General features: G+C 38.3%; 1 protein-coding gene and 1 long non-coding RNA gene across 2 annotated transcripts in view; both read right to left on the bottom strand.

Annotated features, from left to right (window-relative positions):
* Positions 1 to 1,254: 1,254 nt before the first annotated feature.
* Positions 1,255 to 5,970, bottom strand: LOC116055800 (microfibril-associated glycoprotein 4-like). The gene is made up of 7 exons (XM_031307839.2): positions 5,888 to 5,970; positions 4,533 to 4,591; positions 3,496 to 3,651; positions 2,346 to 2,384; positions 2,117 to 2,213; positions 1,748 to 1,915; positions 1,255 to 1,620 (listed from the first exon to the last, which is right to left on the bottom strand). The coding sequence occupies exons 2-7, from the start codon at positions 4,536 to 4,538 to the stop codon at positions 1,364 to 1,366; spliced, it is 723 nt and encodes a 240-aa protein (XP_031163699.2). The 5' UTR covers positions 4,539 to 4,591; positions 5,888 to 5,970; the 3' UTR covers positions 1,255 to 1,363.
* Positions 5,971 to 9,452: 3,482 nt separating this feature from the next.
* LOC116055822 overlaps positions 9,453 to 11,138 on the bottom strand; it is a 2,083-nt gene continuing 397 nt past the window's right edge. Inside the window, exon 2 of the long non-coding RNA XR_004106408.2 lies at positions 9,453 to 10,935. This is a non-coding gene — a long non-coding RNA (uncharacterized LOC116055822). The remainder of the gene's footprint in view (positions 10,936 to 11,138) is intronic.

The following is an 11,138-nucleotide window of genomic DNA, read 5'->3' on the forward strand; positions in this document are numbered from 1 at the left end:
TGTGAGTTCAGCACAGCTCTCCCTCTCTACACTTAAAATTAAATACAATGACAAGCACAGGAAGTCACAACTGAACTCATAAGGACACAGTCGAATGTGTTATTGTCTAAAAATAAATCTAACAAACACTCTGAAAAACTATTTCAAACTAAAATAAAATAAAATCCAAATGTCAAAAATTATAGACCAGTCCAGACAGAAAGACACAGGAGACAGTGAAGACATCAGATCATCTTAATGCTCAGCTTCTTATTTATTGTCACCGTACAGCAGATAAAGATTCACATTAGAGTTTCAAACCTCCACCAAACATCAACTGGCTGTCCTGAACTACAAAGATGTTTTCCTACTTTTCATTTTGTTTTTTTCAGACTCTTTTAGAATCATGTTAGCAGTTCATGCAGTGATTTACACCCGATCAGACTATGTGTTTCCATTCAAAGGTGCTCTAAGCGATGTTGGGTGACGTCACTTCTTGTTGACGTTCAAAGTATTTTTCAACAAAACAAGGCTAGCTCGCCCTTCCCTCCTCCTCATCCCGTCCCCTCCCCCTCCCTTCTGTGCACTAACCCTCCAACCCCCACCCCCAAATCCTTCTTGTCGGTTATTGGCTGGAACAGTTTGTTATGTTTGGTGGTGCAGGTTGGTTGTGTTCAGGGGACAGGCAGCTCGCGGATAGTGAGGAGATGTTTGCTGTATATGACAAAAAATGTTGTAGCCTAAAAAACGTGTGACATCGCTTAAAGCACCTTTAAAGATTATGGGCCCTACTTTCCTGCTGCAGTCGCCCAACTGGAGACACAACTGACTTTTCTTCCACGTTACAGCGAGCTGCGACTGCCTTAAACTAGGGCTGCACAATATATTGTTTTTTTTTATCGCTATTGCGATATCGACTTGCACAATAATCACATCGCTAAAGGCTGCGACATATCGCAGAAGTAAAATGTAACTTTCATTATTTTTTTAGTGCTGCCTTTTATATTCAATTCAATGTTCAATTTGTTCAATAAAAGAATGTTGGAAATTATTGTTTTTTTGTTGTTTTAAATTCAGCAAACTATTATATTTTAGTAGAACACTGAAAGCAGTAGAACTGAGAAGACTTTAATATCTGTTTATTTATTGCAAGTTATATCATTCTCACCATATTCAACAACTTATTGCATATTTTTCTCATATTGTGCAGCTCTACTTTAAACCACCACAGACAGTAACAAGAATTACAGTCAGTTGGTTTTGTTGTGCTGGTGCCCAGTTTCAGGAAAATAAGACCTGTTGTGAGATTAAATGCTTAATGAGAGAAAGAGAAAGAAATCACAAGATATGAGCTGATATTCTGCTGGACGTTGGTCCTGGAGAACTACAGCACAGGACGGATCTTCATGCTGATGGTCTTCAGGGAGTAGTCGTAACCTTTCCAGGTTTGCCACTCCGCTCCAACAGCAAAGAGAGATTTGTCAGCCCCCCAACGATACACGCCGTTTGGATTTGCTTTGTGACAGGTGGCATACCAGAACGCCCCCAGGTATGTTCTGGCACAGTTCCCTGTAGGCCAGGTGTCTTGGTCTTTGTCAAAGGTGGTGAACTTCATTCCGTTGTGATAACTCAGGGAGTCTCCTACAGAAACAGTGTTTGTCAAAAAGTTTATGAGACTATTTTTGATGCCCTCAAAAAAACAAAAAAAACCCCATAAATAAATACTATATATGGATGACACACATACAATGAACATCAGTGTACTCACCTGCCCCTCCATTGGTGAATCCAGACACACTCAGCACAAATCCGTCACATTCTGCACCGATGGAGAACAAAGAGTACCGAGCGAACACTTTTTTCCCCTCAAAGTCCTCCATGTCGACCAGCAGTTCAGTCTTTCTGTTCTTTGTCAGGTAGCCAATGTTGTCGAGACCTGCACAGACGCACTTTAATATTTGATGTTTTGTACAGATGTGTACATAATTCAATTAAACACTGATATTTAAATTTAGGAAAATAACTAACTGATAACTAACTGGTCACAGTTCCATTTCTGGAGTTACACAATAGAGTTTAACGCGTGTACTTAATTATCAGTGATTTTCACGGCTGTTAGTTTGGTTTAATTTCTCACCGAGCCAGAACTCTCCAGCAGCATTACCAAAGCCGGTCTTGTATTGATCCCAGCCCCTGTAGAAGTTCACAGAGCCGTCCATCCTCCTCTGGAACACCTGGGGGGGACAGGATGGACGTTTTAACTAGCTAAACACACGAGATATCTGACAGCTCATGTTTCCAGACAACAAGGTTTTTACTGGAATGTGATTCATTGTAAAGGATCAACAGGTTGACTGAATACTCACCGTCCACTGTCCTCCTTCTGAAGACATGTCACAGTACACCTACGCACAAACACATTCATCAGTAAATGTGATAATTTAGTGGTTTCAATTTGTACATTAAGTTTACACTAATGAGCACGGCCACACGGAATCTGTGGATTCAGAATTTTCAGCAGAATTTAAACAAATAAAAATAAAACCCAATGACACGAATTACAGTGCCTAAACCTAACCAATCAAACTAACGAAGGCAACAAATACTAGCCAATCAGATGCAGAGTAGGGCAGGACATTCCTTTGCATCCTGGATACTAGGGGTGTGCAATCGGAAGTTTTGACTGTGATTTCGAATTTGGCTCCTAACGATCACAAACACAATGTAATCGAGTCTGTGCAGTACTGATCGGGCATCATCGAAGTCTTGCACAACCAATTGTTTGTATAACAAAATAACTAATAAAAACAAACTTATCAGAAAACTGAACACTTGAACAAACATAAGTGTGATCAGAACTACCTTAAATGAAACTATCTTTATTCATTACCTCTAATGTTACCTGATGTGTTAAAAAAAATCAATATTCAAATGTATGCAGATGATTTAGTCATTTTTACAAAAGAAATCCAAGAAGCCTCCTTAATTCTTATGCAATTACCCATGTTCAGGATTGGATTACTAAATCAGGTCTTTTATAGAATACCAAAAAGATCTTTGTAAATTTGTGTGTATGATGTTTACAAAACAACCAGTAGAGGTGACACGTAGAGGGGAGGAGCTTGACATTGTAAATGCGTTAAAGTATCATGGGGTCACATTGGACTCTATATTAACCTTTAAAAGTCACCTGAAGAAAGGTTTCAAATATGCTTGTTTTATGTTCAAGGCTCTGTATGGCCTTGCCCCACGTCCTTTAAATTAATTCAATAAAAAGATGGCTGACAGCAGCATTGGCACCAGGGTGCACCACATTTGGACAAACTGTGCTGTCCATAAAGGGAAGTAAATATTGGAATAGCCTCCCACGTGGAATAAGGCAGTGTCCTAAATATTCTACTTGTAAGACTCAGCTCAAACAATGGCTTAAAGGCAGGGTTGGTAACGTTTTGCAATATACACCTTTTTACATATTGGTTAAAATTATCTTTACGCCCCGACATCCCCAAAGTGTACCTTGACAGCAAGCCCCACTCCAGCGGGATAGATGGTGTACACGCCACTGGGTTTGCTTTTGTCTTGCTTATGGATTGCACTGCAGTCCACCGGTCGGAGGAGCTGCTGGCAGCTGGTCAAGAGTGGAACCAGCAGGAGGAGGAAGACTGAAACCAGCTGGAAAAGAAGACATGTTGTAATTTTGACTGAGGTTTGAATCATACAAAGTGTTTTAACAGTTTGGCCTCTAGCTTCATGACGGTGTTGACAAAGTCAGATATTAGAGACAGAAAGGTGAAGCTAATTAACAAAAATTATCTGCGTGGGTTGTCTCTGTAGTAGTCTGGATCAATGGAAGTACATTTTTAGGATAAAGCCTGACGTCAGGCCCTCTGTGTGTTGCCATTCTCAAACTCCCTTCGCTATAAGAAACAACAACAACCTTTGAGCTAGCAAGCTACACCCTGAAAATGTTAAATTTTGAAGAAAATGTTGATCGTGCAACAAGACAGGCCTGCTTGGTTCTTTCAGAGAATGATTGTAAGGATTTACAAAGAAAATATTTAGGGCATTTCCTCTCTAACTGGAACATTTTGGGAGCTTTGGTGGGATTGCTGTGGACGAAGTACACACAGTAAGATACACTGGTAAGAGCCAATGAGGTTTAACCATTTATCAGCTAATTTAAATAGCTCACGTTACTGTATTGTGTCAGCAGTTATCTTCATTTAATATTGTTTGTGGCGTTTTCCTTTGCGGGGTGCAAAAAGAAATTCCTTCCTGAGACTATTTGGCATGGTCACTGTCACTGTGATCAATGCTTAGCGCTGCGCAAGACGATTGTGATTGATTTAAAGAAATGCAAACAACCCAGAGCATTTCTTTCTCCTATAACAGAATGCATCTGTGGTTTAGCCAGACCTTACTCCACAGCACTGTGGAGATAGAGCGGGCAATGCAAGACTATCCCTGTAGTAACCATCTGATCTACTGATATCAAGCTTCTTTACAGGTTCACAGAACTTTGAGATTTGTAAAATATCAGTTCACAAACTTACCTTCATTGTCAGATTTCTGCTGAAATGAATCAACTACTGATGTAGATCTGTCTGATGCTCTGAAAACACAATAAGAATAAATCAAAAGGGTAACACTTAATAATAATCATACATACATTATGATTACAACTCTACAATTCTTCAGAGTATACGTCCACTGCTGTGACTGGTCAGTTTTTTTTGAAAAACACATGAATAAAAAATCTGAAATTATGATTGAAATATCTTAATTAATGCATTAATTAATGTATTGTTCCTGCATTAAGTCATGCTTGAGATACTTTTAATCCTTGTGCATTAGTGATAGTTCATGAAGTACAAAGTGTTACAAAAATGTTTAGTTTCAGTCAACAAACTCACAGGCAACAGATTATGTGAATGAAGAATAAGAAGAGTTGGTGTTCAGGGTATCACTGAATGACCCGTAATTCATTTGTAATTATTAAATGAATAACCTGTGTATTTGTTAACTGTTTCAAAACACAAAAAAATGGAACAAAATGTTTTTCTGTCAAAAATCCGGTGACCTGTCTCGACTACTTTCTTCAAAAGGTAAAACAAAAATAAGTATTTGCAAAAATCAAAATGAATCTGTTTGCAAACAAAAAATAGAACATCAAAAAAAACCATGTCACTGCTGTTTTTGGTTTCAAACAATAAAACAAATTGTACACAGTGTTTGGATGTTTTAAAATTATTTTTACATTTTTTGATTCTGAGACCAGAAACAGTTTTTACATTTTTAATTTTAAACAAATACGTTTTTCATTAATTGCAAATTAACTACAGATTATCCAACGATACCCTGACTGTTGGTGTTCAGGTTCTGGCCTCGATGCTCCCCTTCAAAAATACACTAAAATGGGCGCCTGGATAGCTTTGTAATTGGGCGCCCGGATAGCTCAGTTGGTAGAGAGGGCGCCCATATATAGAGGTTCATGCCTTGTTGCAGCAGGCCCGGCTTCGACTCTGACCTGCAGCCTTTTGCTGAATGTCATTCCCCCTCTCTCTCCCCTTTCATGTATTCTGCTGTCCTATCAGAATAAAGGCTGAAAATGCCCCAAAAAATAATCTTTAAAAAAAAATACACTAAGATCAGAACAACAGACAAGATTTTCGTTTCCCAAACCCGATCTAACCGGAACAATATTAATGCACTAATGTTACCTTAAAGACTAAAATTTATCACATACCAGAAATTTCATTAAACTGTCACTTTTCTTTTCTTGTAGTTAAACTGCAACAAACTTCAGCTCAACGTTTCTGTAAATTCAGTCATTTCCCAAAAAGACGGTGATGTTGCCACAGCTGATCTACCGGTCACGTCTCTGTAATGTCTCTGGTTGGATGCTTACCTGTCCGAACTCAGCTGCAGGTTGAACTGAAGAGTCTCGGTGTCTTCAGAGGAAACAAGCTGCTGCTTTCTGCTTCAGACCGTCACAACTTCACTACTTATATCTGCAGAAGGCTGTGATGTCACATCACCTGCCCTTTTTACCAATACTTAGTCAATAAAGACATACAATTCCAAGGAACTTTTCTAAGTGTGTATTTAGTTTGAACCAAATATTTGAACATCAGCACAGGTAGATATTAAATTAATAGAAGAATATCATGTTTCTCTTTAATAAACAGAATTGTGTTACCAGTGAACTTCTGCATTGTGTTTACTTAGTCAGCGATACCTGGATCTCTTTCTGATGATTTCTGTTTAGTCAAACAGTCATTCAGTCTCGTCTATGCAGCATATTTCGTCTCTCGCCGACGGAGGAACAAGATCTGGATCCTGTTCAGTTTGGATTCTGTTTCATGAAGGAGAATTATTATGAAGACACACTGTAAAAAATATTAATTTAAAAAAAAAAAAAATATATATATATATATATATATATATATATAATATAAAATAAATAATAATTTAAATAATCAATATAATAATATAAAACAACTATAAAAATACAATAAAACAATTATAATAAAAAAATAAGTAATAATAAATAACCACTGGGAATAATAATAATAATATAATATAAAAACAACAAAATAAAACAATTCTAATACATTTTATTTAAATAAATAATTTAAATCTAATTTGTAATTTCACAGAATAATTCTCTTTTATGTTAGTTTTTTTCCTGTATTTATTTAAACACTCTAAATGTCTGATTTTGGAGGTCAAAGGTCAAGGTAACTATTACATATGTATTACATTTTACTGTGAAGGACTTTGTGATTTTTATCAGTGAAAGGTGCTATACAAATAAACTTTACTTACTTTATTTACTTACTGTGCCATTACATCTCCAGAACTGTAAATGTATCTCTTATTAACATGGATAGTGGGATGTACATCCCCAGGATTTGGATAAGGATAAGGCATTGGCCTCCTAAGCCAGGGATTGTGGGTTAGAGTCCCATCTGGGGTGATTTTCAGCAGAGTGGCGCAGCAGGAGCGTGCTTGGCCCAATGGAATCAAAACCATCCTCTGCTACCTGTGTTTTGCTGCTGGTGACACAATTGTAGTCACGATCCATTATCAGTGATCCTTCCGGGGCTCCGCAAGCAAGTAAACAAGCTCTCCTTTAGAAATCAAAACATCAAACTGTTCTTCCTTCAATGGGAGATATTTGTCAGATTTCATATATCATGGTATCGTACCGCTGCAAACCTAATTTAATCCCTATCAGATATATAGATATAGATATATATCAGACAACTAGCGCCGGATTACTTTGAACAGAAGAAAATAAAAATAAAAAGTCTAAGTCAATTATTTTTAGAAAAGTCAAGTCAGATATTAAAGAAAGTTGAATAACTGACCAAAACGTAGAGAAAAGGTGAGAAAAGTTGAATATTTTTAGGAGAAAAGATTAACTGGTATATGGATATTTCTCCAACCTGATTTATATGGAATTAAAAATAAAATCGAATCAGGAAACCCTCAGCGATACGAAGACTTTACGTTAACGTCGGCAAAAAAACTACAAAATCCTCTAAAGAACTGAGACAAAACGTTGAAAAAACATCGACAAAAACGTCAGAAAGTGCTGAAAAAAGCAACAAAAACTTTAAAAAACAACTTTTTTTAAGATGAAACGACACGCAGCAAAGGGCCGCAGGTCGGAGTCGAGGAGTAAACCTCTATATGGGCGCGCACTCTACCAGGTGAGCTACCCGGGTGCCAACAACACACAACTTTTTTTTCACAAGTTTTTCCTAAAAGAATTTCAGATTTTCTCTGCGTGTGTCGACCAAAACGTTGAAAAAAAACGTTCACTGCTCACTGCTGCCACGCCGAGTGGCAGCAGTGAGCCTCCGTAGAGTAGAAACACTCATCCATCCCATCAGCTGCTCCGAGTCTGCTCCTGCTTCATGTGGGATGTAATGACTCTGAGAATAGAGCGAGCTCTGCTTCCGTTTGTTTCCATCCAGCGTTAAATAATGTTTAGAGTTTTATTATATTTATTAACGGTCTGTTGACGTCTCGTCTCGTCTCTCGCCGACGGAGGAACTTTAATCTGAGACAAGATCTGGATCCTGTTTCATGAAGACACACTGTATAAAAAACAGCATGTGCAGAACAGTTTAAACATCCCATAAACTCTAAACTGAGCAGGCGGGAGTCAAACCAGTGGGTGGACAAAATAATGTGAACACTTGAGGACAGTTTAAAAGCAACACGCTCGCTGTAAAACAGGCGGTAAATAACTTTAAAAGGTTAAATATAAACAGACTGTAAAGTAGAGTTTGGAGAGTCGAGGCTCTGATGAAAGACTACGTCCAGATGCATTGTGGTAAATGTTTTAGCCGTCTGTTTAGTGTTTGATTCTCTGTTTCCTCTTTCTGTCTGTCTCTGCGTGTGTGTGTGTCTGTGTCTGAAAGAAGCAAACGCTCTGTAAAAGCATTGTATAGAAAATGAGTCGACAGCCGTCAGAGATGATTTATTATATTAAAGATAAATATTTAATCCTTCCTTCTCTCCTTTCCTTCCATATTTATTCATCCTTTTCTTTCCTACTTTTTTACGTCTTCTTTCCATCCTTCCCTTTTTCTATCCCTTTTAACCTCCTTCCCTACATACTTTCCTATTTCCTTCCCTCCTTACACGGACTACTTACCTTAAATCTTACATTAAGAGCTGCAGAGATTAATTAGTAGTCGCTGTGTCAGTAAACTGAATCAATCCTCTGCCTCCTTCCCTACTTCTTTCCTTCCTTCTCTGCCTCCTTCCCTACTTCCTATCTTCTTTCCTTCCTTTTCTCCCTTTCCTTCCCTACTTTCTTTCTTACATCTTCTTTCCATCCTTCCTAACCTTCCCTACGTACTTCCATCTTTCCTCCCCTCCTTACACAGACTACTTACTTAAAAACTTACATTAAGTGAAGAGCTGCAAAGATTAATCGATTAACCAACTATTCTGATAATCCATTAATCAGTTTGAGTCATTTTTATGATAAAACAGGTAAACTTGTGATGTCAGCTTGTTAAATAATATATATTTTCTAGTTTCTTCTCTCTAAAAATAATCAGCACTTTCAGCCCCTATTGAAAGACTTTATCTGTGGATGGAGGGACAAATATGTGGTATATTTTAGCTTTCTGCATATTTAAATTCCCATAAAGTGTGTGTGTGTGTGTGTCTGTGCGTGTGTCTCTACGTCTCTGTGTGTGTGTCAAAAAATCTGAAAATAAACAGCAGTTTCAGCCCCTAAATGAAAGACATCTTTCGATGGAGGGACAAATATTTGGTATATTTTGCTTTCTGCGGATTTAAATTCTTAATAAACTCAAAGATGAAAAGCCAAAGAACTAAAAACTCTGGATCTTTGCCCATTAACTTATTTATTTGCTCTCCATCTAACGAACTAACCTGAGTGTGTTTTTACATCCTAATAAAAAGACAAACAGGAGATTAAAAGATCTGATTTAAATAGTTTAAAACCAAACCGTTCAGGAATCTTCACTTTAACTTCGTAATAAGAATCTTCATTCAACAGAAAAACTCTCAAAGCTCTTTAATTACATCACGTCTAAAAGTCAAAGCAAAGAATCCAGCTGTACAAACTCCACGGTCCGATGCAGCCACACATCTGGACCGCTGTTACCGTTACGTTCACAGGGAACGGCGGGCACAAAGTGCCGCCGGCGGCTCCCAACAAACACGCACGCCACACAGATCCAACGTGATCCGGACATGGACCCAACGTGACCCGGACATGGACCCAAAGTGACCCGGACACGGCGTCTCCAACATGTTGGGTGATCAAGTAAAGCCAGGAGGAGCGCTGGGATCAGTTTGTGTTTCTCTCTCAGTCTTAAATTCAAACTAAAACAAGTCAACGTCTCCGTCTCGGATCACTCAGTGTCTCTGCACGGCTCCAAACACGGATCGCTTTCCATTCTCCTCCTCCTCTTCTTCATATTTTCATAGGTCCGTTTTCCCCAAATCCCCGAAACACACACATACACAACTTAAACACTGGTAGTACATGATCCTGTGTGTGTGTATGTATGTGTTTGTGTGTCTCTCCGTGGAGGAGTGTGTCTGTGTGTGTTTCTTTGCGTGTGTGTGTGTGTTTATAAAAAAACAAATTAAAACAGCACCTCTGCAGGAGTTTGAGGCTACATCCTCACCGCTATGTTCTGGTTTTTAGGAAACGTTTGTAGACAAAAACGATCTCCGTCCACACACGAGACTTAGTCAGAAAAACCTCAAAACGAAAAGAGTCAAACATAAAAATCAGACTTCAGACTTGGGCCGTTTTGAGACAAAAACGATCCGTGGTTGAAAATTAAAAAAAAGCACAAAAACAAACATTCTCATTCTGTTCACTGATTAAGTTGCTCATATTTTACCAGATTTTTTAAAAACATTTTTATTTTGTGTTGTGTAACTGAATGTTATTAACAATATACATCGAGATGGAATTGTTTTTGGATATATGACTGTTTTCATTTATATTTTACTTCATGTATTCATGTGTTTTGTTGAAGAATATTGTGAGTTGTGTCTTCAAACGTTAACGTTTAAGTAGCGTGGACGCCAGGCGGAAACGTAGCAGAAGATATTCAGTTTTTAAACCAAAACGCAGCGGTTGGAGATGCAGCCTGAGGGGCGGGGCTTAGTGTTAAGACACCAATCACAGGCCTTCTTTCCACCACAGGAACCAAACCATCCTGATTCATCGATCAGTCGTCAACAAATGTATCCCTAACTATTCTGATAATCCGTGAATCAGTTTGAGTCATTTTCTTGATGCTAAAACAGGTAAACTTGGGTGATGTCAGCTTGTTAAATGTGAATATGTTCTAGTCTCTTCTCTCCTCTGGGACAGGAAACGGAATATCTTTGAGTTGTGGACAAAACAAGACATCTGTCAGGAAGTTTAGAAGTTAAACTACACTTCCCAAGAACTGTCAGGAAGTTCAGAAGTTAAAAGGTGCCGTAGGTAGGATTGTGAAGATCCAGGACGTAGCCAAAAAATTTGAACATCAACAACTTCTCAGTCCCTATCCCCTTTCTGCTAAAGCCCAAAACGGTCTCCTAAGCCCCTCCTCCCACAAGGGAGAATGAATGCGTGTGCATGAGCAGTGATTGACACGCAG

Source organism: Sander lucioperca, chromosome 7 (assembly GCF_008315115.2).
Source record: "Sander lucioperca isolate FBNREF2018 chromosome 7, SLUC_FBN_1.2, whole genome shotgun sequence".
In the NCBI taxonomy this organism is placed as follows: Eukaryota; Metazoa; Chordata; class Actinopteri; order Perciformes; family Percidae; genus Sander; species Sander lucioperca.